The following is a 27,617-nucleotide window of genomic DNA, read 5'->3' on the forward strand; positions in this document are numbered from 1 at the left end:
ACGTCCCTGAGCCAAGGAACTCACCAGAAAGAAAGGGGAGCGGGGCGGGGGAGGAGGTTGCCGTCTCGGCCTTGGGGCCAGGATGGAAAGGGGTGGTGGTGGTGTAGGTGTAGTAGAACGCAGAGTTAACATCTCCGGTTCCTCCTTGGGCATGGGGCTTGAGGCAATCTGGGACACCATTGTAGGAGAAGTGTTGGCAGAAACAGTAACAGTGGCAGCTGGGCTGATAGCAAATGAAGCAACTGTGGGAGGCGGGGGAGGAGGAACTGTGAAGGAAACAGAAGAGCAATCGTGAGGAAGATTGCCGACAAATCTACAATCTCTTTCATGTTTATAGTGTGGTAATATGCCACTTGGCTCCCTCTTTGGATTGGAGTTATTGCATAGGTTAATTTTGTTTAGAAGACTCACTGGCTTCTGTAAGGTAAAGGTAAAGGTTCCCCCGCACATGCGTGCTAGTCGTTTTCAACTCTAGGGGCCGGTGCTCATCTCTGTTTCAAAGCCGAGGAGCCAGCGCTTGTCCAAGGACGTCTCCGTGGTCACGTGGCCGGCATGACTAGACGCCAAAGGCGCACGGAACGCTGTTACCTTCCCACCGTAGTGGTCCCTATTTTTCTACTTGCATTTTTACGTGCTTTCGAACTGCTAGGTTGGCAGATGGGACAAGTAACAGGCGCTCACTCTGTTACGCGGCACTTGGGATTCGACCCGCCAAACTGCCGACCTTCTGATCGACTAGCTCAGCGTCCTAACCCACTGAGCCACCACGTCCCTTGCCCTGGCTTCTGTAGATCCTCGTAATCTTTTGAAATGCATTTTGAAAATACGACAAGAGAAATGAATGCAGCACACCTTTCTGACTGCAAAATACGTTGTAACAACAGCTGGACAGTTACCAGTTCTCCATCCACTACAGAAGGATTTAAAGAATGCATGGGTTTTGCTATATTTTACAGAAGGATTTAAAGAATGCATGGGTTTTGCTATATCATTTTACCAGTTTAGAGGGCTATGAAGAAATCTGAATCTATGCAGGACTGTCAGCTTTTTGATAATATATTTTTAGTCTAACTACTGTAATTCTAAACTGGTAGAATTTAGCAATTATTCTTCTGGATACTGAAAATGCTTTTGATATGATTTCCTGGACGTTTTTGAAACAGGCACTGACTTATTATGGATTCCCTACAGTTTATAGCCTACCCTGATGTAGTTTAATTAATTCGGAGTATTTTCAGAGGGTAACATTACATTATGCACCTCGTCAAAGATGCCCTCTTTCATCTTTTCTTTTCAATTTAGAACTGTTTACATGTGCTATTAGAAATTCTGAAATCAGTCACATTAGGAGGTAAAAATTACGTATGTGCTTATATGCAGATGGCCCATTTCATGAATCAGCCAAAATTTTCCATTCCTAATCCTATTTCGCTTGTCTAATATACTAATTTATCTGTTTTAACATTTTATTACATGAACTATCGGTCATTTATCTGCATAAAATTAGAAGAATACATCTACAGTTAGTCTTTGTTTACCAGATTAACACATTCCTTGATTTTTCTTTTTTATGTGACATCCTTTTTTTTTAAAAAAAAAAGATCAGTTTGAAGCTGGCAGTGGGATCCAACTCCCAAATTCTTTTTGATGCATGAAATCCCACCTGGTGATTTTAAGACATGCTCACCCAGCTGTTGCTCCAGGTTGGGATTTGAGGCGTGTACCATTCGCAGCGTGGGTCTCACAAGAGTCTGTAGGGGGGCTGGTGCAGGTGGCCTCAGTGGGACCAGGGGTTGGTTGGGCAGCCTAACCGAAGAGACGGGGTTCACAGGGAGTGTGGCCCGCTGGGCCAAGAGGGCTGTTGGAAGGCCAGGTAAAGTACTGGCAGTTGTTGGCGTCACAGGGCGCATGGGTGGGTGCTGTGGCCCAGGTGATGGGGACACTAAGCCATCTCGAGGAGCCTGCCGTACGACAATCTTCACTACGCCCGAACTATTCACTGCTGAGGACGGCACTGTGAGAAACAAAAGGCAGAGGAGAGGCTCAATTTTGAAGGACAGTTATTTCTGATAATCTGCTTACTACAGGTACTCCGTGACAGTTCCATTTAGTGGCCATTCAAAGTTATAACAGCGCTGGAAAAAAAGTGACTTCGGACCCTCTTTCACACTTGTGACCACTGCAGCATCCCCATGGTCATGTGATCAAAATTCAGACGCTTGGCAACCAACTCACATTTATGACAGCCGCCGGATCCCCGTGTGTGTGTGTGTGTGTGACATGATCACCTTTGGCGACTTTCTGACAAGCAAAGTCAATGGGGAAGGCAGATTCACTTAACAGCCGTCTTACTAATTTAACAACTGCAGTCAGTTAACAAATGGGGCAAGGAAAGCTGTAAAACGGGGCAAAACTCACAACAAATCTGCCACTTAGCCACAGGAATTTTTGGGCTCAATTGTGGTCACTAAGTCAAGGGCTATCTGTATTTATATGTTGGAAGAGTGAGAAAACTGAAACACAAATAAGGTATAAAGAAAGAAAAAGACGGCCAAAAGACGACTGGCCATGTAATTCCAGAGGTAGCACGCCTCAAAGACAGTCATCAGAAAGGAAAGCTGGTGGAGGGCAACCAGTTGCAGGAAGGGGCTTCATGTCCCCAAGTCCGTTTCCTGAAAGAACATTTCCCTCACAAGCCAGAAGGAAAATCTAGGCTACGAGAGATAGACTGACCTTGGGTAACAGCAATCGGGACGCTGATTGTTGCTGTGGAAGCAACGGGTGGCACAGTTGTGCTGGTAGCTGGGACCGGCAGGATGGTGGGAGGCTGGTGGCCTGGAACATTCTGCACGCTAACTGGGTTCTGCCCTGCCTGCTGGGCCATCGCCTGGATCAAAGCCACTTGGGCCGGCTGGCTGATGATGTGGTGCTGCCCCCCAGCGGACACCAAGTGAACTACATTCCCTGGAGAGAGAAAAAAAGAGAGAAGGAAAAGAGAATTCTTGCCCATTCTGTTCCTTTTTCTGTCTGCAATGTTTAAGTAACATTTTCAATATATCTGTAAGCCCTCCTTGAGAGCTCCCACTGAGAAGCAGTGGTCCTCCGAGTCAAGCAAGGCTCTAATTTTGCTCTATCCCTCGGGTCACCGGATGACTCACAAAGAGACACCAGGAGCTTAGAGGGGCTGCTCCAATAATAAAAAAAAAGCTACCTGCCACTTCGTTTCCCTTTCAACATTATCTCCCCGACAGCCTGTCACTATTACTTTCCCTTAACGTATTATTTTCCCTTAACAGGAGACATTTAATCTTGCGAGCATTTTATCTTGTCAGTGGATCTGTTAATTCCAATGTTTTAATTCTCTTCCATAAATGGCATTTAAATAACAAGAAGGAAGCATTCCTGTGTAGAGCCAGGGCAAAGTTTAAAGTTGTCTCATGGGATTTATAAGACACACACATCATGCAGGAGTGTTTCTTATGCTGAAAAGATCTACTCAAGGATGACTAGAAAGTACAGGTAGTCCTTGACTTACAGCGGTTTAATGACCGTTTGAAGTTACAACGGCCCTGGAAAAAGTGACTTATGGCCGTTTTTCACACTTACAACTGTTGCAGCACACACACACACACACACACCCAGTCCCGTGATCAAAACTGAGACACTTGGCAACTGACTCACATTTATGAGACTGCTGTAGTGTCACAGGGTCATGTGACGACCTTTTGCGACCTTCTGACAAGCATAGCTAATGGGAAAACCAGATTCACTTAACAACCGGGTTACTAATTTATCAACTGCAGTGATATGTTTGACAACCATGGCAAGACAGGTCGTAAAATGGAGCAAAATTCACTTAAGAAATGTCTCACTTAGCAACAAAAATTTGGGGCTCAATTGTGCTCGTTAATCGAGGACTACCTGTACATTAGGACCTGACATTCTCTTGCTAATTTTGAACAAAACAAGCCTTCCGATTTCAAGGGACAACAAATAACCCCTCCTCCCCCCCCCCGCCCTTAGCTAAAATTAAGGTTTGTATGGCAGATGTATTAAGGCACAAGCCATAGTTCCGAAAACAAATCCCTGAACGGAGTGCTCAGAAGTACCTGGTTCCCAGACCACTATTTTGAATTATGGCTTGCCGAATCTCAGTCTAATCTCTAATCAAACATTACTAAGCTTCCCTAAGTCAAGGTTACCCAAAGCTGTCTTATTCGTGACAAGAGGACAAGGGGGTCATTGGGGCTGTTCAGGACTGGGGTTTACCTACTTGGCAGCTGTCGGGCTGGCTGAGGCATAGTGACCTGGCGAACTTGGGTACCCGTCAAGGTAAGCTTGTTGCCTTGGATCTGGAATGTGAGGGGTTTACTGCCTGGAGCACCTTGGAGAGGCCGGTTAGCCAACGAGGCGAGTTGACCAATGCTGACTACTTCACCGGCTGCAGTGAAGGGGGGGGGGAATAAAGGAGGGGTTAGATTTTCAAACCATCATGGCATGGCGGCCGCCCATTTCTTGCTGGCTCCTTAATACTTACAAGGCAATCGTGCCTGCATATCCGGGGACAGCAAAAGCCTTTGCTGCACACCTCCGGCCGCGGCAGCAAAGTTGTATCCGGGCAAGGTAGGTACGGCAGAATGGATGTTCATGGGCTTCATCATGCCCCCAATGGCGCTGGTGGACTGTTGAGTGGTAGCTCCCGCAGGTCCTGGGCCCAAAGGGTTGGTCGGGGGAGGCTGCTGCCCCCCTACAGGGGATACACCCAGAGCGTTAAGGGGGGATATGCTAAGTGTATTAATGGATTGGGGGTTGGTGGGGGGTTGGTGAGCCATAGGACTGATGCCCAGGGGGCTGATGGGGGGCTGCTGTTGGACAGAGGTGATGCTCAAAGTATTAGCGGGGGGTTGCTGTCGCACTGCAGCGCCACTCAAGCTGCTAACTGGGGGCTGCTGGACCACTGGGAGTGGGACTGGCGCAGGCTTGAGAGAGGAGGCGGTGGTTGTGGTAGGAGAAACAGGAGGTGGCGAGAGGAGAGGCCGGGGAGTATTTGGGACCAGCTGAGCTGCAGTCATTGCCATGGGCAGCACTGTAGGTGGGGGGAAAGAGAGAGAGAGAGAACAAGGTTAAAAGGTAAGGTAAAGGTTCCCCCGCACATGCCTGCTAGTCGTTTCCAACTCTAGGGGCCGGTGATCATCTCTTGTTTCATACCCGAAGAGCCAGCGCTTGTCCGAGGACGTCTCCGTGGTCATGTGGCCGGCATGACTAGACGCCAAAAGCGCACAGAACCCTGTTACCTTCCCACCATAGTGGTCCCTATTTCTCTACTTGCATTTTTTACGTGCTTTTGAACTGCTAGGTTGGCAGAAGCTGGGACGAGTAACAAGTGCTCACTCTGTTACGCGGCACTCGGGATTCGACCCGCCAAACTGCCAACCTTCCGATCGACAAGCTCAGCGTCCTAACCCACTGAGCCACCGCGTCCCTTAAGAACAAATTAAGAGACCCACAACTCTTATCTTTTTAAAATATTAAGATACACTTCAGGAAACCCAATGCCAAAATAGTTTTGCAACTGAACGGACAATTTGCTGTTTAAAAGTCAAAACAAGGAATCTATTGCCCATTTCAAAATAAACTCAAGAGGTGCAGATCTAGTTTCACACAAAACAACTTTAACACCCCATCGCCAAACTTTTGCTCGCCCTCTTTCCTCATTCCCCAAACAATTCCGAAACCTCACCCTGAGGAACAGAGGCCTGGCTCTGCAGCAAAGCAGCAGCTGGGTTGTTCTGGCTCAAAGTAGGCACTAGAGTTGGGGTCTGTGGTCTGGCAGGAGGCGGCACCGGTACCGACATGGTTACAGATGAAGGAGGCATCGGGATAGGCACAGGGAGAGACACCGAGATGGGGAGCGTGGTGGGCTGCAAAGGCCCTGGCAATCCTGGGCCTGGGTGTGGTCCAGGAGCTAGAGCAGGCGCCAGCGATTCCGGAAGCACAGGAGTCATCGGTCTCTGCAGAGGGGCTGTGGGTCGAGGGCTGTTCACCAGTACTACTGTTCTGTTTTCTGGCTTGGGCATCGGCTGTAACATCCTGAAAGAGATGACACAGAGCAATGGGTATTTCTTTTCTTCTGCTGTACGATAAATAATAATAATAATAATAATAAAAAAAACCTTGGCTAAGAACTGTCTGATGGAGACAGTTCCAGAGATGGAGAATTAACAGTCCCCTCCAGTTCTCAGCCAAGATTGTTGTTGTTTTTAGCTGCAAAGTCATGTCCCATCGCGACCCCATGGACAATGTTCCTCCAGGCCTTCTCTACCATCTTCTGGAGTCCATTTAAGCTCACGCCTACCGCTTCAGTGACTCCATCCAGCCACCTCATTCTCTGTCGTCCCCTTCTTCTCTTGCCCTCAATCTTTCCCAGCATTAGGCTCTTCTCCAGTGAGTCCTTCCTCCTCATTAGGTGGCCAAAGTCTTTGACTTTCAGCTTCAGGATCTGGCCTACTAAAGAGCAGTCAGGGTTGATCTCCTCTAGGACTGACCGGTTTGATCGCCTTGCAGTCCAGGGGAGTCGCAGGAGTCTTCTCCAGCACCATAGTTCAAAGGCTTCAATTCTTTGGCGCTCAGCTTTTCTTATGGTCCAACTTTCACAGCCATACATTGCAACAGGGAAGACCATAGCCGTGACTATACACACTTTTGTTGACAGGGTGATGTCTCTGCTTTTTAGTGTGCTGTCTAGATTTGCCATGGCTTTCCTCCCCAGGAGCAAGCGTCTTTTAATTTCTTGACTACAGTCCCCATCTGTGGTGATCTTGGAGCCCAGAAAAATAAAATCTGTCACTACCTCCATTTCTTCCCCATCTATTTCCCAGGAATTGAGAGGGCCGGATGCCATGATCTTGGTTTTCTTAATGTTAAGTTTCAACAGCCAAGATTATTGCATATTTATTCTAGTCAAGGTAATACTCGGAATTCAAAGTCAGGACAGCAAATAATGCAGAGCACATTAACTAATAGCACATCATTCTTCTGCATAATTGCCATTGGAATAATCCCAATAACAACTTTTTCTTTAGGTCAGAAAACCCAAATCCTTCAGAGCTGGCAAGCTTATGTCCAAAGGGAAAAAGTGTGGATATGACGCAATGAGGCCTCTTGAGCAGTGAGAAGAATTACAAATACCTGTTCACTTTCATTTTGACTGGCTTGGGTCTGGGAGGAGGGTCTGGGGACTCAGCAATCTCTTCAATCATTTTCCTTGTCACTTTCCATTTGGGCAGGAATGTGTCTGTTTCGTAACGGGAAACGGAGCCTTCCAAGTTGATCAGATCAAAAATGCCCAAGTCCACGTTCTGCAAGAGGTTGAGATTCACATGCAATAAAATCAGGATGCTTCGTTCTAGTTTTGCATCTCCCTTTGTCTCAAAAACAGCGGTCACCTATCCACCCAGATACCCACTAAATGGAGCAATTCCACCCTTTCAAGGAGATCAGAAGAAGAGGCACTTGCCTTGAAAGGGTCCCAACCAAGAGCATGCAAGACGAGGGAAGCAGTGTGGAAGCAGATGCCCTCTGTGATAAATGGCGAGTGGATCGGCCGCGGGTCGAAAAGATTGGGGTGATTGCAGACCTTCCGGAGTTGCATCAGGATGTTGATGACACTCATGAAGTGCCCTGTTGCCAACGTCTCCTTGGTACTGTAAAGGGGACAGCCACATGGAATCAGCTATGCCCACAGATGCCAAGGAATGTAATAATCAATTTCAAGAGTCATAAACATGGATGTGGCGTGGAGCTGGACAAATAAAAGCTAGAGAAACACCATGGTCTATATTTTTTTCTCTCCAATGACCAGCCTACTATTCTATGAGGCCCACGCTATTAGCTTAAAAACTTTCCTCACAAAATCCAAGAATGTCTAGTGTCCCATAGACATTCCCTCTGTCACTTCTCAACTAGCCTTCTATACCAGGGGTGTCAAACTGCCGGCCCGTGGCCCAGTTGCATCATGCTGAGGCCGTATCCACCCCAGCTCCGGCAATGCGAAAAAAACTCGTGATGCGTCACGTGACGTGGCAAGTTAAGACACCCGTGGTCTATACTTACGTCGCCTGGGCCATGAAGTCGTCGTAAAGGTAACGCTGGCGCTTGGAAAGACGGCACTTGATGACATGCTCGTATTTCTTTGGCATTTGCTTCTCTACATCCACTTTGACCCTTCGCAAGAGGAACGGGCGCAGCACCTGTTGGGACGATGACAAAGAAGGCACGTTTTGTTCCGGATCTCTTCTCAGTCCACTTTCAACAGTCCCTTGAAAAGGCCTTCTCCTTCCACGATGCTCACCTTGTGCAGTCTTTTGACTAAATTCTCATTGTACTCCTGGCTGCCTTCAATCATGCCTGTCAGTGGGTTGGAAAACCACTCCTTGAACTCGCGGTGTGACTGGAAGACGTGTGGCATCAGGAAGTGCATGAGGGACCACAACTCCATTAAGCTGTTCTGGAGAGGCGTCCCAGTCAGCAGTAGCCGTCGCTGGCTAGAACACAAGTAAGACACAAATTTGAAAATTTCTGAAGAAAGCTGTTTCTATTTAATGCTGAGGGAAACACTGCTATCGCCTCACCTGTTGAAGTTGAGCAAAGACTGCCAGCGTTGGGATTTGAAGTTCTTGATGTTCTGAGCCTCATCCAAGATCAGGTATTTCCAATTCTTGCGTCGAAAGGCCTGGTGATCCTGCAACACCAACTTATAGGAGGTGATGCAGATATGGAAGGCATTGGGCTTGGTCCAACCCTAAATGGAGGCAGTGAAGGAATTACAACAGGGCTAGTAAGAGAGATTCCTTATTAACTGCCTGCCTTCTTCCTGGCAAATAGATGGGGAAGAAATGGAGGTAGTGACATTTTATTTTCCTGGGCTCCAAGATCACCGCAGATGGGGACTGTAGTCAAGAAATTAAAAGACGCTTGCTCCTGGGGCGGAAAGCCATGGGAAATCTAGACAACACACTAAAAAGCAGAGACATCACCCTGTCAACAAAAGTGCGTATAGTCAAGGCTATGGTCTTCCCAGTTGCAATGTATGGCAGTGAAATTTGGACCATAAGAAAGGCTGAGCGCCAAAGAATTGAGGCCTTTGAACTATGGTGCTGGAGAAGACTCCTGCGGGTCCCCTGGACTGCAAGGTGATCAAACCGGTCGGTCCTAGAGGAGATCAACCCTAACTGCTCTTTAGAAGGCCAGATCCTGAAGCTAAAACTCAAATACTTTGGCCACCTAATGAGAAGGAAGGACTCACTGGAGAAGAGCCTAATGCTGGGAAAGGTTGAGGGCAATAGAAGAAGGGGACGACAGAGAATGAGGTGGCTGGATGGAGTCACTGAAGCAGTAGGTGTGAGCCTAAATGGACTCCAGAAGATGGTAGAGGACAGGAAAGCCTGGAGGAACGTTGTCCATGGGGTCGCGATGGGTCGGACACGACTTCGCAGCTAACAACACCCTTCTTCTAGTAGAAACAGTTAAAACAAAATTGCTCCTCAAGTCAATGATCTGCAAGATTTGCATTCCTAAGTCCATCACCATAACACAACTCTGTGTACATTACCCACAAGGTCAAGTGTGCTTGCTCTTTCCAGAACCATCATGCACAGTTCTATGATGGCACTGAAGTCAGTGTCCAATCCCTTGCAATTAATTTTTTTTCTGCTTTTAACTAGTAGGAAACAGCATTAACGTGAACATTTCCTGTTTGTGCTACATTTAGTATGTGTGTGTGTGTATGTATGTATATATATATATGTATGTATGTGCGTGTATATATAGATAGATAGGTAGATACAGATATATAGATAATAGATATAGATAGATAGACAGCTATATGAGAATACCAGATACTGGACACACAAGACCATGAAGCAGAAGGCAATCTTCTTATGCATAGCTGAAGAATAGGAAAGTTCAAAACCAGCTGCGAGTGGTTGACAACTCTCACCTGTCGCTTTAGCTTACGCTCCTTCTGCGCCCCGTAATATGTTAAAATCTTGAAACTGGGGCACCAGCGCTTGATTTCCATTTCCCAGTTGAGCATTACACTGGTGGGAACGATGATCAAGTGAGGACCCCAGCTGCCTGCAGGAGCAAACAAACATCGTACCCAGAGATGTTTATGTCTCTAAAGGCAAAAGTCACTTCTTCACCTTATTCCCCCCCCCCCCCAGTCGTACATGTCCCCTGGATACATTCAGTTCTACCACACAGGTGGCAATACCATCGCAAGCAGATCTTATGAGAAAAAAGCACTATCAATTCTTCCCAGCTGTATTTACCAAGTGGGCTCTTTTCAGGCTACTGGATGAATAATCCTGTAGTGACTCTGTCCAGTGGCAGGTTCCATTTGAGCAATTTTGTGGCATTTGAAAGTCATTTAGGCTCATGCTGGGCTTTTTGAGTCAATTCAAGGTATACCATACTTTGGGATGACCGTAACGCCACCTAGCAATGTCCTTTTGAATGAATCCCATGCATTGTCTCTTAAAAGAAGTCAATAAGATTTTGGCAACTATTTCAACACAAGCTCGTTCCCCACTCTGGTTTTTAAGGGCTACTAAAGACTCTGGCATGCTAAGTGTCACTGAGCTCATTAACACTTTTTTTGCAGAGGGAATTCCCCATCCACTAAAAAAAAAAAAGAGCCAGTGAGGAGAGCCTACCTAAGGAAACACATTTGGGTTGGATCAATTCAGCCATTTATTTATTCACATTCACACTGTCCTCAACTTACCACCACCACTGAGCTCAAAATTTCTGTTGCTCAGTGAGACAGCCGAGTTTTGCTTCATATTAGGCGCTTTCGTGCCACAATTGTTCAGTTAGAATCACCGCAGTTGTAAATTTAGTAACACGGTTAAGCGAATCGGGTTTCCCCATTGACTTTCATTGTCTGAAGGTCGCAAAAGGTTATTAAATGACCCTGGGCCCCTGGCAACCATCGTAAATAAAGAGTCAGTTGCCAAGTGTCTGAATTTTGATCACGTGACGATGGGGATGCTGCAGTGGGGTCATGCGAAAAAGAGTCACATCACTTTTTTCAGCGCCACTGCAACTTCCCTTCCAACAGCCACTAAATGAACTGTTGTCAGTTGAGGACTAGCTGCGTACCATAAATACGTCAAAACAAGTCATAGTAAAAAGATTTTTTAAAGAACACCACACTCAAGAGATGAGATCCGCAAGAGAGCCATCTCAAGATCTCACTGGACTCCTGAGAGCTGCAGGCCTCCCGATTACACACGGATGGTTGCTCCAAGTTATTGGATTAAACTAAGTACCTTGACCTTTTCAATTTGGATGTAGTTGGATGTGGCACGGAGGACCACTCTGATCGCCTTGACTGATGGTGTATACTGAGAAAGATGGGGTGTGTGCAACTCTGTTAGTATCCTGTATCTCTTGGCAGCTTCTGGTACCATCAACTGTTGTATTTTGTTATAGTTGCTGAGGGAGCTGTAGTCTGATTTCCTTTACTGCTCTGTGGTGGTTCTGCTTATATTTCACCAAGTACTATCACCAAGTGATACTGGGATACGTCTACCTGACCTACAGGAATTGTCCCGACAGGAATCAACAGATCTGTCCTTGTAATCGTGTTGTTGAATATATACTGCTCAAAAAAATAAAGGGAACACTTAAAACAAAACAATGTACTGTATTTAATAGTAAGATGTCTTATCTTGTGTTCCCTTTATTTTTTTGAGCAGTATATTATTATGAACCACTGGGAGGGATTAATCACAGGTCCAGTGTAACTAGCTTAGTTACTCTGCCAAGGGTCCAAGTGGACATTAGTACCCAATATGACTTAGGCCCAACATCAGCTGTGACTTTTTTCTTATGCGGAATCCATCTCCACTCCCTCATCTCCTTCCTGCCCAAATAACCAGAGCTCTCTACCAGCTATTTGCCCACCTTTTTCACAGGCCAGATGCGCCAACAAGGAAATTGTCTGGATCGTTTTACCAAGACCCATCTCGTCAGCCAGGATGCCGTTGAGTTTCTTCTCATACATGGTAACCAGCCAATCAAGGCCAATGTGTTGGTATTCTCGCAGCGTCCCACGCAACAAATAGGGAATTGGTGTCTTCACCTGCAAGGGAGAATGGTTAATGTAATTTCTCTGCTTTATTTCACTCCCTCCCTAATTGGCTGACCCAACGAAATGACTCACTTGTGTGGTTGCCAAGGTGTAGCCTTTTGGCTGTAGGCTCTCTGCTGCTGCTGCAATGTCTGTGATCTCTTTTTTGGGCCCCGGAGCTGGAGCTGAATCATTGTCTCCCTTGCCGCCATTATCATCATCCTGCTTCAACAGGTACTCAACACCAAAATCTTCCTCCTGGATTACTGAAGCACCTCTCCTTTCCTCCTCAAGGGCATCATCTACCTCACTTTCCTCTTGCTCACTTTCTTCGATCTCTTCTGTGGAATCTGGAGGCAAAATCAGCAATGTTGAGATAAAGCCGTACTACATAATCCTGTTAACTACACACACAATACATACACACACACACACACACACACACACGTGTGTGTGTGTGTGTGTGTGTGTGTGTGTATGGGACGTGGTGGCTCAGTGGGTTAGGACGCTGAGCCTGTCGATCAGAAGGTCGGCAGTTTGGCAGGTCGAATTCCGAGTGCCGCGTAGCAGAATGAGCGCGTTACCTGTCCCAGCTTCTGCCAACCTAGCAGTTCGAAAACACATAAAAAATGCAAGTAGAAAAATAGGGACCACTACGGTAGGAAGGTAATAGTGTTCTGTGCGCCTTTGGCGTCTAGTCATGCTGGCCACATGACCACGGACACGTCCTCGGACAAGCGCTGAGCACCGGCCCCTAGAGTTGGAAACGACTAGCATGCATGTGCGGGGGAACCTTTACCTTTACACACACACACACACACACACACACACACACACACACACACACACACAGCTTTTCTATGTAAGAAATCGCTCACAGCAGGCCCCAGTTTTCATTCGGAGAAATCCAACACGTTGGTTTTAGACCAGCAGTTTTGCAAGGTATGAATTTGGAGAACCAGGGTGAAACGTCTGAACAGCTCAAAAATCCATTCAGCTTTTGATACCACGCAAAAACATTCATTTACAGCGGGGATGGCAAATTATTGCCCCTCCCCCCCAAAGACATTGTAAAACTTCAACTCTCGACAGTACTAACCGGCATAGATTATAGTAAAGTGCAATCCACATTGTCAAATGTTCAAGCCTGAAGCGCAGGAATACCTATAGCCGCATGTTACAGGGGCCTCTCCCTCTTCCTTCTATACCTGAGTGACTAGTGCTATTCTCCTCCTCCGATTCCTCCTCGTACTCTGAAGTGCTGGGCTCCAGTGCCTCAGATGAAGTGTCTGATGCTTCCACTTCAAAGTCTGAAGCGTAAGCCCCAGCATATTTCTGCAGTAATTCCTCCATGGGCAGTTCACCTGTTAAAAAAGTCCAAAAGAAAACTTGTGTTAGGCCAAGGGAACCTAAGGAGTTTGATTTCTCCAACCCCACCTGCTGCTTTACTTACCGTATTTTTCAGACCATAAGACGCACTTTTCCCCTCCCAAAAGTGGGTGGAAAAACGAGGTGCGTCTTATGGTCCGAAGGTAAGCGAAAACACGTGTCTCCCGTTCAGTCAACGCAGTCCATCAGCTCCATTGGAGAGACGTGATTGAATGAAGACGTGGAATTCTCCGCCCCCGCCCCTGTGATTGGTCGGCAGGGGAGGAAATACGGACGTGCCTGCCATGCCTTCTGACTGCCTCCCCCTCCCTGCGCGCGCACATTTTCTTTCTTTTACCTCGCTGCTAAAGAAATAGTTTTTGCTAAACTAAACCTCATAGGTGACTTGCCCCAGCAAAGCTGTGAGGAGTTGTCCCTGCAGGTTTCTCTGCGAAGTTTATTGGAAGTGATTTCCCATTTGCAAGATAATACTGCTAATTGTTTGAAATTGCTTCGGCATCTTAGAAAACCTATTCAGGGAAAAGAAACTACCGGTACCTAGCTCTTTCTTTCTTTCTTTCTTTTTCTTTCTTTCTCTTTTTTCCTCCCTCCCTCCCTCCTTCCTTCCTTCTCTCTTCCTTCCTTCTCCCTTCCTTTTCTCTCTCTTCCTTGCTCCCTCCATCCTTTCTTTCTTCCTTCTTCCTCTCCTTTTTCTCTTTCTTTCTCTCTCTTCCTTCCTTCCTCCCTCCCTCCCTCCTTCCTTCTCTCTCTCTCTCTCCCCTCCTTCCTTCCTAGTATACCAGTACTATTTGGTTCAGAATTTTTTTTTTCTTGTTTTCCTGCTCTAAAAACTGTGTGCGTCTTATGGTCCAAAAAATACGGTATGTTGAAGGGATCTCCCTTTTCTGGAGTGGTAAAGCTTTGAAATGACACGTCAACAGTTAACTAGAGGTTAAGTCGTAACCCTGACTACCAAAGTCTAACTTAGGAGTAGATTCAGATGCTTTCTGTCCCTTTGGCACTGCATCACGGGTTCAAATTAGCCAATTTTTAAACTTTAGTCAGCAAAGTCATTTTTCCCACGCTTCCAAAGAGATTAAAGGGGGGAAAAAGAGCCAATTTTTAAACTTTAGTCAGTAATTTTTCCCACACTTCTGGAAAAGAGATTAAAGGAGGAAAAAAAGTGTTTGTGACAACACTTATTTTGGGGGGAAGGAGACGTACTCCAAGACAAACAGTACGGTGTTGGGGGCAGGTGCTTAAATGGGACCCTTTGTTGCTTGAACAAATTCTAGGAATGATGTTTCATAGATCCAGCAGACATTCAGAAATACTATTCAAACATAATTATTGTTCTGAAGGATTATGGAACCCAATCCCCGTTTGCTATCCTGAGTTGCAATCTCTCTTCGAACCTTCCTTGGCCAGATCATCCAGTTCCTTGCTGTGATCCACATTTCCTTCCAGCTTCTCTTCAGCATCTATCGTTTCCTCTACATCTTCAGCTGGGAAAGAAAGGATTTCCTATGTTATTGGATTACAATCCTAACCCTCATCCCAATTCTCGCTGCGTTCAGTCAACTCATGACTCAAAACAGCACGCTTACCTTCCTCTTCATTGGCTGTAAACTCCTCATCCTCTTCGTCCGGTTTCCAAGGTTTCTTACTCCTCTGAGTAACAGGTTTGGGTTTCTCCTGCTAAGTAGAGGGGGAGGATAAGGCTACAAGAGACAGACCGCAACGGGAAGCTCTTTGGGGCACAGCGGCATGTAACAGTAGGACAGATTGTAATTGATGCTTCTTGGCAAATGTCAATTGTGGGAACCAGTTAAATAGTAGTAGCAGGACATATACCGCTTCAGTATTTTACAGCCCTAAGTGGTTTACAGAGTAGGTTTTCATTTTATCGACCTCGGAAGGATGGAAGGCTGAGTCAACCTTGAGTCAACTGCTGGCAGTCAACAGAATTGGTCTGCCATACTGCATGCTAACCACTGTGCCACCACAGCACAGTATGAGTTTTAAAACTGGAAGGTTGGATTCTTTTAATCCCAGCCTATAAATACAAAGCACCCTGACCTCCCAGCTCAAGATTTGACCTGAAGGATACCTTTAGTGTTTCAGAGGTCTGACTTTCCTCCTGCTCAACTTCCTCTTCGCTGTCACCCTCTTCTTCTTCATCGTCGTCATCGTCAGAGCTGGAGGCACCAGGAGACACACTGAAGGAATTTTCTAAGATTTGGGATGGCAACGTCTGCAGTAGCTCCTCTAAAGGTAGCTCGCTTTCCTGCTTTAGCAGCTCAATCTCCCGCAGCTGTGTTTCGGAATCGTTCCCTTCTTGTTGCTCCTCAGCTTCAATTGTCTCTTCGTCATCTGACTCTTCATGCGGTTGAAAATCCCCATCTGTCAATGAGAAAAAGGATCAGCTGCAACGCCCCCCTTCAAGTCACAAAACAAATTCTAGAATTGTGGGTCGGGAGGGGAGAGTGAAATCCCACACGACACCCCTGGGAAACAAATACCATTTCTAACAAAGCCAATGTCTTTTTTAAGCGGGAAGGTGTAGTTTGAAATAGAAGCCGTACTAAATGGGTTAGGAATTGGCAAACTCAAAGAAAAGAGTTGAGGAAACTGACCATCTTCGATGAGCTGAGCAGGGGGAGTTGGACTGGAAGCAGTAGAGCCGGCATGGGAGCCACTGGTCTTGCTGGGAACTGGAAGAGTCTCATTGAGGCTCTGGGTTAGCAAGTCGGAATATTTCTCAGTCTGGCCCACTATAAAATCCAGCTGCAGATCCAGTGCTTTTTTCCGTTTTTCCTCCAGACGTGACTGCTGCTTGAATTGCACAACCTGAAGACGTTTTATTCGGTTTATATATGCTGCCCATCTCTCAGTTCGAGGCGAAATACCAAACTACAAACTACATCAAGAATCCAATCTCGAACTAAATTCATTCAAGTCCCACAATGCATTTTCAATAGCATTACGCATAATTATAGCCATCCTTTCCTCTGTAACCATGAGAATACAACAATGGGCATGGCTTCTTTGCACAGTTCAAAAGCTTCTTGCTAATAAGAAGAGATTGGACAGCCATTTGTCTGAAATGTTATACGGACTCCTGCTTGAGTAGGGGGTTGGACTAGAAGACCTCCAAGGTCCCTTCCGATTGTTATATAAAATATAAAAACAATGAATCCAATTTCCTTAGGACAATAGCTCCAGTGCAAATTTTAAAAGGGTAGGCCAGTGTAGTTTTGAACGGACTGAGACTACAAACTTATCTGACAATGGCAACTTAATGAGTGGCTATTCCCCCTATTCTGCCTTTCTCATGGAGTTGGCCTGTGGATAAAAATGAGGAGAAATCCCTCCATGCAAAACGTGCCTGGAGTTTTGGAGGGATATAACTATAACAGGCAAAAGTAACACTATGGTATAAAGGACCAGCTATTTCATGCGTACATTTTCAACACTTTTGATCAGACACATAAAATAAGAATAAACTCAATATGACATGGAAAACGGGCTGGCATGTACTTGCCTATATATTTAGGCTATCAAGATGTACAACACACTTTTCCTGACTCTGGACAAGGGCTTCACACACCTTCTCAACGTTGCTCCAGAACTGCTTGACCTCTTTGGCAATGGAGGAAGCAATGCGGCGCAACTTGGCTTGCTCCTCGCGTTTGGCTCGTTCTTCTTTCTGCTTCTGTTCCTCGTGGTGCCTGATCACCATGCGCACAACCTGTATGCCACAGGGGAGAAAGGCGACAGGTCCAAATGACCAAAATCCGTCACAGGTCACCATGTTTTCCACTTTTATCCTGGACCCTATTTTAGGAAAGATTAGCTTGTGGGAAGTTTTATGGAGGGAAATCGTACAGCCATACTGTGCACTACCCAGTTGAAACAGCACCAATTACATCACTCAACTGCTAGGGTTATACAAAAGTCCAGAAATCCCACAGGAGCCATGAAACAGCTAATCAGCAGCATCCCATTACATGGCATTTGCTTCTAAAAGATATAAAGATGGGATTGGATGGACGGATGCAAACCTGCTGAAAAAGTCTGGAGACGGGGCAGTTTAAAGGCGAGATAAGTTTTAAAGATGCCAGCACCCACCTTCCTGGCAACACCCCTCTTCCAGCGACGTTCTTGAGCAAAGTCAGCAGAGAGCCATTGCATTTCCTCACAAAGATAATCCCAGTGCACTTTGGGCCGAATTGGCTCAGGCACCTTGGAAAGCCTTTTCAAAGACCAGAATCCTTCCTTCTTCATTTCTGCAATTCGATTCTCAATCTCTGCTTCCTAAAACAAGAGTATCCAGGGTCAGGTAGTTTGTTCACATGCTTCCTGAAAGGCTCAGGGCTATCCTGCTACCCTCAGGGCTACTCTACTATCTTAAGACTGCAAATGCTTTTTTTTGTTTTTTGGGAAAAAAATTATTAGTTTTTATAGGGTTGGGGAAGGGGGTAAAGGGGTGGGAATTAGGGTTAGGGTACAGGGAAGGTTGGGGGGTAAGGGTTGGGTTTTCCCCCAATAACATTCAATATTTGGCAAACAGCATATTGTCTGGGTAAATATATATAAATAAAAGTAATAAAGCTATAACAACTGATAACAATAATCAGTATAATAAATTATCATAAACAATACTAAGTTTTCAATGTATAGTATTTTTCTTACTTGAATAAACTCAAAATTCTGTATCACATTCCTTTCTCTCTTAATTCGTTTATCTAGCCATTGATAAAATTTATTCCAAGTTCTATAATAAACTGAATGCTCTCTCTTTAATCTCTAAAGTTAATCTATCCCTTTCTGCACAATCCAATATTTTTTTAATTAATACTTCTTCAGGCGGTAACTTTTCACTTTTCCAGTATTGAGCATACACAATTCTCGCTGCTGTTAATACATGTAATATTAGGTATCCACTCTCCTTGTCATAGTTGGGACCTATCATTCCTAACAAAAACCAATTCTGGTTTGAATTCTATTTGTTTTTTTTAATCACCTTCTCCAACCATTAAGTGTATCTTAAGTCAGAACCTTTGAGCTTTAGGACACGTCTACCAGGTATGATAATAAGTACCTGGTCTTTGCTTCCATTTCCAACGCACATCTGAAGTATTTTTTAAACATTTTCGTTTAATCTCACTGACTGCAAATGCTTATTCCCAACATAAAAAAGAATGGCTCAAAGGGGTCCGACGGTTTGGACAAGAGCTTACATGCTTTGCTTGCTCAGCAATCTCTGCGTGTGTCTTGTCCCACATGCTCGCGGGATCAGGGGAGATGTACATCCCAGATGATACCAGGGCTCTGTTCTGCGACTTGGGACCGTCAAAACTTAGGTGACTGTCCAAAGAGGAGTCGTGGGCCAGATGTGGCGGCGAGATGCTCCCACTTGAGGAAGGTGAGCCTGAAGAGGCTGGCGACACTGGATTGCTCCCTGTCATTTTGTCTGATGTAGCCTGAAGCGCACGGTGTAATATGAAAGGCATGGAAGGAAGGAAGAGATCAACGGCAAGGATTATCACAGCGCCCTTAATCGTTAAAATACAGCAACTCCAGAAATAAAAGTCTCAGAGAAGAACTTCCCTTTGGTTTGCCTTGCCGCAAAGCTGCTCCCTACAACGTGTCTCCCATTATCTCAAACCATCGCTGAAAATCCACAGATACGACTCGGCTAATCCGGAGGGATTTGCACACGGGTGCTTCTCACCTCCAACTCTACCTGTGCGTGCAGCAGGTGTTGTTGTTGTTGTGGTGGTGGTGGTGGGGGAGGACTGGTCTGCATTTTAGTTCGCTCTTGCTCTTTGCCTCTCGTCCCAACAGTTTCAGCTGCGGTTGTAGTGCTGGCCTCCTGTTCCAGGGCATGCTGCGAACCGGCCTCATTCTGCTCAGCCAGCCACTGGGACGAGCCGTCCAGCTCCTGGGTTCCTTGGCAGCCCAGCCTGCGCCCGGGACTGCCTGACTCAGAATTAGCTGAAGAGAGTCATGAACAGAAATCAGCATTCATGACTGCACCCAAATTGAAAATCTTTCAAAACTGATGCACGTATCCAAAAAGCTTCTTCTTTTTTTTAAAAAAAAGCACAATTCACCAATCAAAACAAGCTGACTTCTGCCAATAGCATTTTAACGTAATGGGGGAGGGGGGGGAAATTGTAGGAAAAGGTCTTGAAAAGGGAATGCACTCTTTTTTTTTTTGGAAGGCCAACTTCGTTGTCTGAGGATTATTCTAAATTTGAGAAAGTTTCTCTCTCCCAAAATATAGTTGAGCTTCTCTTTTCAGTTTTTATAGATGCACCCTTAAGAAATCTGTATTTGTTTCTTTATTTCATTTGGGTGCCTCTAAACATGTAACTGCTTTAAAAAATTAATGCTTACTATTACTATGCTGTTCCATAGTTCTGAAAATTGTAAGTTTTGTTCATAGCTTGCCGTTTTCGCATCTCTGTATCTTTGCAAAAAAATAGCTGAATATATATAGTCCTCGACTTATGACAATTGGGACCAGAACTCCCGTTGCTAAGCAATGCAGTCATTAAGTGAACCACAGCTGATTTTACAACTTTTTTTGCCACCGTTCTTAAGCAAATCATGCAGTTCTTAAGCAAATCCAGGTTTCCTCATTGGCTTTGCTTGTTGGAAGCCCCCTGAGAATTGTCATAAATGACAATCACATGACCTGATTCTAGGACAGGGGTAGGCAATCTTAGCTCTTTTATGACTCATGGACTTCAACTCCCAGAATTCCTGAGCCAGCATGGCTTAGCTTGGAAACCTCTCCTTTTCCCCTCAGCATGGCTAGCTCAGGAATTCTGGGAGTTGAAATCCAGGAGTCATAAAAGAGCCAAGGTTGCCTACCCGTTTTAGGAGGACCAGTTGTAAGTCATTTTTTTCACCACTGCCATAATTTTGAAATGTTGTTAGATGAATGGTCATCAGTTGAGAACTACCTATGCTATGATTTGAAATGTAATCGCAATGTAATGGAACACAAAAAGGGAATCTTGATACCACACCATCTTTTTCCAATAGAAATTTCCTAAAGAAAATTTCTGCTTCCCCACTACGAGGAAATGTGCAGTTCCAAATTTGAGGGTGCTCACAAGATGTCAATGTGTCTGTGAGTCAAGATTTATCAAATATATTTCCTGCCTTTTGACTGCAATAGTTCCTAGTATACTCTCCTGCGTATCACAGCAAGCAAAATCTAATACACATAGCCCTCAGCTTACCACTGTAACGGAGACCGGAATTTCTGTCGTATGTCGTGATGGTTGTGAGGCACCCCCATGACCAACTTCATTTCATAACATTTTTTGCAAGATTTGTTAAGCAACTTTGGTGGTTGTAAAGCAATCCCATTGGCTGTGAAGGGCATTTTTTTTGGCAGAAATTAGAAATACTGGTTTCCAGCAAAAAATGTTGGAATTGGCAGTCACATGACTGCAGGACATTGCAAACGGGGGTAAATGTGGGCTGGTTACCACGCACCCAAGATGCAATCGTGTGACAATAGGAAAAGAGGGACGGTGGCCATCAGCAATTCAAATCTGGGCCGTACTGTTTGGTGTTTTTTTTTTGGGGGGGGGGGGAGAGAATCGGTCATAACTTTGAATGGTCACTAAGTTATCAGTTGTAAGTTGAGGACTTATCCTATAGGTGATACAGAAACTAACTGCATCTAATTTTACTTTAGGAAGATATGGCAATTTCCTTCCTTCCTTAGCATTTTTACAAATGTTTCCATATTTGCAATATTTTTTTTAAAATTTTTTTACAAAATTTCAGCCTTACCTGTTTGAGCTGAGAATTCCACTTGCTTTTCAGACTGTACTTCCAGGGTTTCGCTTTCCAGGGGAAGACTACTCCTGAAAAAAAAAGGTCAATCCAAGGCAAAGAATACCAGGTTTTGCAAGCATTTATTCATTTCGCTGGAGTCTTGCTCTATTTTTTTTATTTTTTTTAAAAATTCTCTTCAAAGCATTAGCGAAAGGCTGTCCATATTTCTCCACGACTGTAAGGCAGACAGCACAGGAATAGCTTGACTACAGGTTACGATGGAGATGTTTAATGTAAGCACCAGCTACCAAATCCAAGCCTATGTGAAAAGGCAAGAACCTGTTTGAGATGCTACTAAATGTTCCAGAGACAATCTGAAAGATGTTATCTTCCGCTCACAGCCACAAATCCCAGATGATCGAAGTCACCCATTTTCTCAAGGTCAATTTTTATCGTTTCATTCCCTATGCACGCACGCACCTTTGTCCCTGAAGCGTCAATACTCTGTAACTTGTATCGTTGTCTTGGCCTTTCTCTTTCTCTATTCCTTTGACAAATATATAAATCCTCTCAACCTGAAGCTTTCCTCTGAAACTGTATTATTCTCTATACATTTTCTGCTTTTCCACTCACTAATTCTTAAAAACAACCCAATATCCCTAAGCTCATGACATAATTTCTTTCACCAGTTACCTTGAAAACCTCTCGCCTTTCTTGGACCTTGCTAACTCCATATCCTGGTTCAGTGCCTCAATCAGACTTTGTCCACCCACTTCCAAACCTGGTACTCTCTCATTTGTTACCTGCTGTGCCATTGTTAACACTCTTCTTTCAACATGTCCCAAAATGGATGTCACCTTATGGCAGCTACTTGCAGGAACATACGACTCCTCAGCTAACTTCCTCCCCTTTATGTGCAAACCAACCGGGCCTTCGCCCCACATAGCGAGCCTCATTGCATTGTATCTCCTGATTGCTATTCCCATCACCCCGTCCCTCCAATCTTTTAGTTCTTTTTTCCTTGTGAACAAGCCAGGGCTTTGCCTTTCAGTCATCAGGCCAGGACTTCCCTCATCGTGAACCTTCTGATCTGCAACACCAAACCGAGAACCTGGTGGTCTTGGCTTCAGTATCTCATTCAACCAATGCACGTTGGCAGACTTGCTTGCAAGCTCAAACATCCTTCTTCTCATCCCAATATTTAATGGCTCAAGCCTCTGCGCTGCCGATTTGGTTGCACACTCACCCATCACCATCAAGTTAATTCTTTCTTTTATTCCTGCCCGAAGTGACCTTGACATACGCCCATGTCCTGGCCCTACGCCTGCAGTCCACCCGGAACTTGCTGGGGCTGCTATATAATCTTGTGTCCGTGGTCTTCCAAGCCATGCTTCTGGCAGCTCCTCCAGATGATGTCTTGCTACTTCACTGGCATTGATTTCTTGTGCCTCTTCCTTCCTCACTTTCGATTCCTGCCTGGCTACCTCTACCTGTTCCACTGCAGGCTTTTTCTTAATCTCCTCTAACTCAGGCAGCTGCTGGATTTTCACCATCCTCTTCTCTGCCTCTGACAAACAATACATTCTTTCCCGCCCAATTCGGTAACCCATGAAGACCACTGCTTTATTTGACCTCACGCTTACTCCAAAACGCCCCTGTTCAGCTGATCGGGTCTCCCTTTGTTCTAATCGCCTCTTGCCCGTATGATCTTGTTTTGTTGGTCTCTTTTCCTCAGGCTTCCTTAAACCAGTTACAATTAATCCTGGAGCTACATGTGCCAACACTCCATTGTAGCCTCCCGCTGACCGAACGGTCCTACGTGGTGTTACTTGAATTGGTCCTTGTCGTAGCCCTGCCAAGCCTACAATTATTTTACCTTTCACTTTTTGACTTTCTTCTTCGCCAGCCAGTTTACCTAATTCTTCAGTGAGCCTTATGCTCGTTTCTAATAAGGCTACTTGATTTAAGGACAAATCTCTTCTTTCCTGGCCAATTCTCACCAATTCTGCAACAAGCTCTTGGCTTAGTTTACCCTCTTGCGTATATGATCTGGATATCCCTTCTCTGGAGCCTACCCCTGCTCTCTCTTGAGTTCGTCCTTCCAATTCTGGACTCCAGGATAAAATCTTTTCTTGAGATGGCAATTTTTCTCCCACTGCATCTATGACAGCAATCTCTGCCTTTTCCTGAGATGGCCTCGGGCCTTTCGTTATTTCATTCTGATTAATTGCTAATGCCATCTCTAATTCTCCAGTTTCCACTTTATCAATCGTGCCCGCTGAAGCCAATTGTTCTTCTTCCTTCTCTTCTACTTGTTCTTCTAGCCTTTGTTCTGGTTGTGTCAAATCTCCAAATTTCTCTTCAATCATCTCTGATTCCATCTTTTCTTTACTTCTACTATCCTGAGTTTGCCCAGGCATTTCTTCCTGTATTCTACTTATACCCTCTGGTGCTTCTGTTACTTCTCCACCTACACCTTCCTCTGCAATCGACTCCTCTACAGTCTCTTCCTTTGCTTCTACACTTAGTGCCATGTCCTCCTCTTCCATCTGTATTTCATTAATGCCCATCAAATTTTCAACCTTAAGGTTAGCTACTGCCAATGATATATCATCTTCTGTTGTCACCTTGCCAACAGCCTCTCTCTCTGCTTCCATGGCGGCTAAATCTTTTTCGCCCCTTACTACTTCACTTGTCTCCACCGAATCCTCAATGTTATCTTCAACCGGTATCCTCACAACTTCTGTAGTCACTTTCCCAATTTTATCTTCCCCTCCCATTACCATCTCACTCGACTCTTGCAAATGTTCAGCTTCAGCCACCGTTAATGTCACAGCTCCCTCTGTACTTACGTTTTGTTCTCCCACCGGTTCCCTACTTTCTCCCCGACTTCCCTCAACTAACTTCTCCGTCTCTCCTTGATGCAGTGTTGTTGCTGCTGCATCTTTCTTTTCAGTTCCAATCTCCGCCTCGGTTTCTGGTGCTTTCCCAGCCTCTTCAACCTGTATTTGATTTGCTTCCGAAAGCCTGGCTTCCTCCTCCACCGGTGCATCCCTCTCTGCAGTCATCTCTCCAGCTTCCCTGAGATTTCCCAACACCTCCTCAGGTTTTCCTTGGGTTTCTACTGATGTCTCCGTTTCACGGGCCATTAAACTCTCTCTCTCTCTCTGATCTACTCCAGCTACTTCATCCCCAGCTTTGCTGTACACCTTATTTTGCTCCATACCTAATCCTACAGATCCTTCAATCTCTCTCTGATATACTGACGTTGCATCTGCTGCTACCTCCTCTCCCTCTTTAGTTATCTCTAAATTGCTGCCCTGACCAAATCTCAACAGGTCATTATCTTTTTGTATCTCTGTGGTTTCAACAACCTCTTCAGTCCCTCCCTCTGAATCTTTCTGGTCTAAAGCTAATACTTCAGCTGTCTCTTTCATGTTCTTCTCCTTTTCTTCAGCGTCCGCATGAACTTCTTCCTTCCTCTGATCCTGATTTGCCAAAACAACTTCTTCATCCTTTTCTAGAAAAAATCTACTCTCTTCAACCATCCCTTCTTCTTCATGCTCCTTGATCTTCCACTGATCTATCCCCCTTGGACTTTTTTCCTCTTCTCCTGCAGAGGGGCTCACAAATAAACCAGTATCTTTCTGATCTGCTCCTCCCAATTCCTCAGATTCCTCTTCCTCTGCTTTACTTTTCAGCTCCCCAAGACTTGATTTCCTCCCCGTTTCTGTCATCACCTCAGTATAATTTCCCTCCTCACCTAACGCTGCTTCTCCTTCGGACGTATCAACTCTTCCTTGACTTAATTCACCCACGTCCCCCCAAATATCCTGATCTTGCCCCTCTGACGCAGCTGCCCCCTTCTTATTTTGCTCCACTGTAGCCTCTTGATTTAGCCCCTCGTTTCCAGCACTATCCGCCTGATCTTCTTTCCGTCCCTCCTCAGGCTCCATGTTTCCTATGGCTCCCTTCCCTCTAGTTACTCTTGCTTCTCTCGCAAGCCTTTTCCACACGATTTGATGACACGCAACAACTAAGTTTCTCAACTAAGTTTCTCCACTCCAGTCCCAGCTTTATTCAACTACCATCCCAAGCTCCCTCACACGCCTCTACCCTTAACCCCCACCCCACCCCCAACGCCTCTGCAATCCTTGCGATCCCTCCGGCCGGCAACCCTAAAGCTCTCCAAACTTGCGACCCCCCCCCCCTTTATCCTCTTCGACCCGATTCCCTGAACGCCCAGATTGTACCGTAATCGCGTTTTCTAAACATGGCCCGCCGGCACTTTTCTTTCTTCAGCCTAAGTTCGCCACTGTTCGCTCCCTTCCCCCCCCTCCTTCCTCACTTTAACCCTTTGTCCCCCTTGTCCCCGCCCACTTTCCCCCCCTCACCCCCCTCCCGACGCCTCAAACCCCTCCCACCCACGCGCCCGACCCTCCCGAGCCCCGTCCCCTCAAGATCCCCACCCGCCCCTCCCCCCCACGCACAGAGGAAGATGCGGCCGTTGGTTGGTCGGCCGGGTCCGCGGCGCGCGCAAAGACGACGAGCTGCCGTGTGTGGGGGGGGGGGGGCTGAGGAAGCGAAAAGAGAACGGCGACGGGCTGAAGTAATAATAGGCCGGCAGCGGCCGTTGGCTGAACAAGCGCGTGCGCTCTCTCATTGGCCTCCCGCTACTTCCCGCCCCACTACGGTCCGAGAGCGCGCCCTCTAGAGGTAGGGGGGGAAATAAACCAGCGGGAACGGGGGAAAAAGGGGCACGCGGACGCCCTTATTTGTTTCCTCACTTTTCCCTCCCGACTCGACGCACAGGCTCGCCCCGCTCCACAGAGGTGGGTGTGAGCAAGAAGAGTAGAGACCCGGCCGGTCCGCCATCTTACCTGGGTGGGAGGGGGGAGGAGTGAGGAGGGAGGGGAGGTGCCTCCTGCCCCGCCTCCTCCTGCCGCCACCTCAGCCCCAGCGCCGCCGCCTCGGTTGGATAGAATCTGCCGCCATCCGTGGCTCCTAAGCCGCTCCCGGTCGGCTTTGTCCAGTGCGTGGCCCCCGCCGGTATTGCTCGGCACGTCGCTGACCCCTCCCACTCGGCTGCTAATCCCTAACCAGGCCCCGCCGAGGCAGACCCGACCCGCCGTGGCAAAATGGCGGCCGCCACCACCAAGCGCCAGGGCCAACCCCCTCCCTCCTCCCACCGCTCCCTCCGCCCGCCGGCCTCGGCATGGAAGTCTCGCGAGAATTAAAGCGACGCGAGGGGGAGAGACGCCGCGGCACGGGGGTGGGAAAGGATTCAACCGGAAGTTGATTCCTAGAGAGAGATTATTGGGGACGGAGGGAGACCTCACGAAGGGCTGCGGCGAAGCTTTTTTGTAACCATCAGACCAAGGCCAGGGAGCGGGAGTCTCAGCGCACGGGGAAAGGGCGAGGCCATTGTGAGTGAAGGGCGTCCTCAGGAATGCTGGGAGTTGCAGTCTATCCGTTACCCCCTCTGGAAGCATGAAAACAGGAGCCAGGGCGCCTTGTCCTAGCTGAGCAGGCTGGCGCGACCATTCAAATTTCCCCAACGTAGGTGCTTGTGTGTGTGAGGTTTTAGGTTTACACACATGTACCCATGACCTTTACTGTGCGATTGTCCCTATTTACATGAATTTAAAAAAGATTTTAAAGCCAGCTGGCAAAAAAATGAGCCAACTATCTCAATGTTGCAAAACGTTAGAGCGCATCGTTTTGACAGGAACTGTTAATTTAGGTCAGGGGTCTTCAAACTTGGCCCTTTTATGGCTTGTGGACTTCAACTCCTAGAATTCCTCAGCCAGTGTGCCTGGCTGAGGAATTCTGGGAGTTGAAGTCCACAAGTCATAAAAGGGCCAAGTTTGAAGACCCCTGATTTAGGTTGTCAAAAGCAGAGTACAGAATGCTACAACGCCTCAAGCTCGTATCAACCCGGAACATGTTTTGATTAGGACAAATTTCTACCGCACTGATATTTTTTTCAGCAATAAAAAATTGGGGCTGGCTGTCAGCATGAAGGACTATAGAACTATACGGTACTTGAAATATTTATTGACAACAAATTCAGAGTGTGGACTTTGAACACACATGTATATATATTCTGCAAATAGAGATGCATGTTTTATCAAGAAAATATATTATTTCCACCTTATAGATTAAGTACCATTTTAATATTTTAAATTGCAGGCAATGTTACATGATTCAAAAAGCACTTACATTTAGGTAAAAAATAGCGTGCAGCTAAGTTGCTTGTTTTTATGGTTATACAGTTATAAAAACTATGGTTATATACAGTTATAAA

The 27,617-nt window shown here is 46.1% G+C and overlaps 1 protein-coding gene across 5 annotated transcripts in view; it reads right to left on the minus strand.

The window, feature by feature from the left end:
- Positions 1-26,398, minus strand: part of LOC308677962 (helicase SRCAP-like) — a 38,496-nt gene extending 12,098 nt beyond the window's left edge. Inside the window, exons 1-25 of one of the 5 annotated variants that reach the window (XM_081344692.1) lie at positions 26,191-26,398; positions 21,326-21,399; positions 19,242-19,504; positions 18,748-18,990; positions 17,636-17,821; positions 17,115-17,255; positions 16,141-16,354; positions 15,615-15,907; positions 15,112-15,202; positions 14,920-15,009; positions 13,345-13,500; positions 12,230-12,486; positions 11,971-12,148; positions 9,998-10,134; positions 8,631-8,800; positions 8,351-8,543; positions 8,113-8,249; positions 7,517-7,703; positions 7,189-7,358; positions 5,741-6,090; positions 4,538-5,086; positions 4,274-4,441; positions 2,734-2,964; positions 1,688-2,014; positions 25-266 (exon numbers count right to left, since the gene is read on the minus strand). In XM_081344692.1, coding sequence (XP_081200818.1) covers positions 25-266; positions 1,688-2,014; positions 2,734-2,964; positions 4,274-4,441; positions 4,538-5,086; positions 5,741-6,090; positions 7,189-7,358; positions 7,517-7,703; positions 8,113-8,249; positions 8,351-8,543; positions 8,631-8,800; positions 9,998-10,134; positions 11,971-12,148; positions 12,230-12,486; positions 13,345-13,500; positions 14,920-15,009; positions 15,112-15,202; positions 15,615-15,907; positions 16,141-16,354; positions 17,115-17,255; positions 17,636-17,821; positions 18,748-18,990; positions 19,242-19,316 — 4,785 coding nt within the window. In that variant the 5' untranslated portion in view covers positions 19,317-19,504; positions 21,326-21,399; positions 26,191-26,398. Of the gene's footprint in view, positions 1-24; positions 267-1,687; positions 2,015-2,733; positions 2,965-4,273; positions 4,442-4,537; positions 5,087-5,740; positions 6,091-7,188; positions 7,359-7,516; positions 7,704-8,112; positions 8,250-8,350; positions 8,544-8,630; positions 8,801-9,997; positions 10,135-11,970; positions 12,149-12,229; positions 12,487-13,344; positions 13,501-13,589; positions 15,032-15,111; positions 15,203-15,614; positions 15,908-16,140; positions 16,355-17,114; positions 17,256-17,635; positions 17,822-18,747; positions 18,991-19,241; positions 19,505-21,325; positions 21,459-26,190 lie in introns of those variants that run through there. The other 4 variants (XM_081344691.1, XM_081344690.1, XM_081344694.1 and 1 more) reach the window with 4 other exon arrangements.
- Positions 26,399-27,617: the final 1,219 nt, after the last annotated feature.

The sequence above is a fragment of the Vipera berus genome, assembly GCF_964194415.1.
Source record: "Vipera berus genome assembly, chromosome: Z".
NCBI lineage: Eukaryota > Metazoa > Chordata > Lepidosauria > Squamata > Viperidae > Vipera > Vipera berus.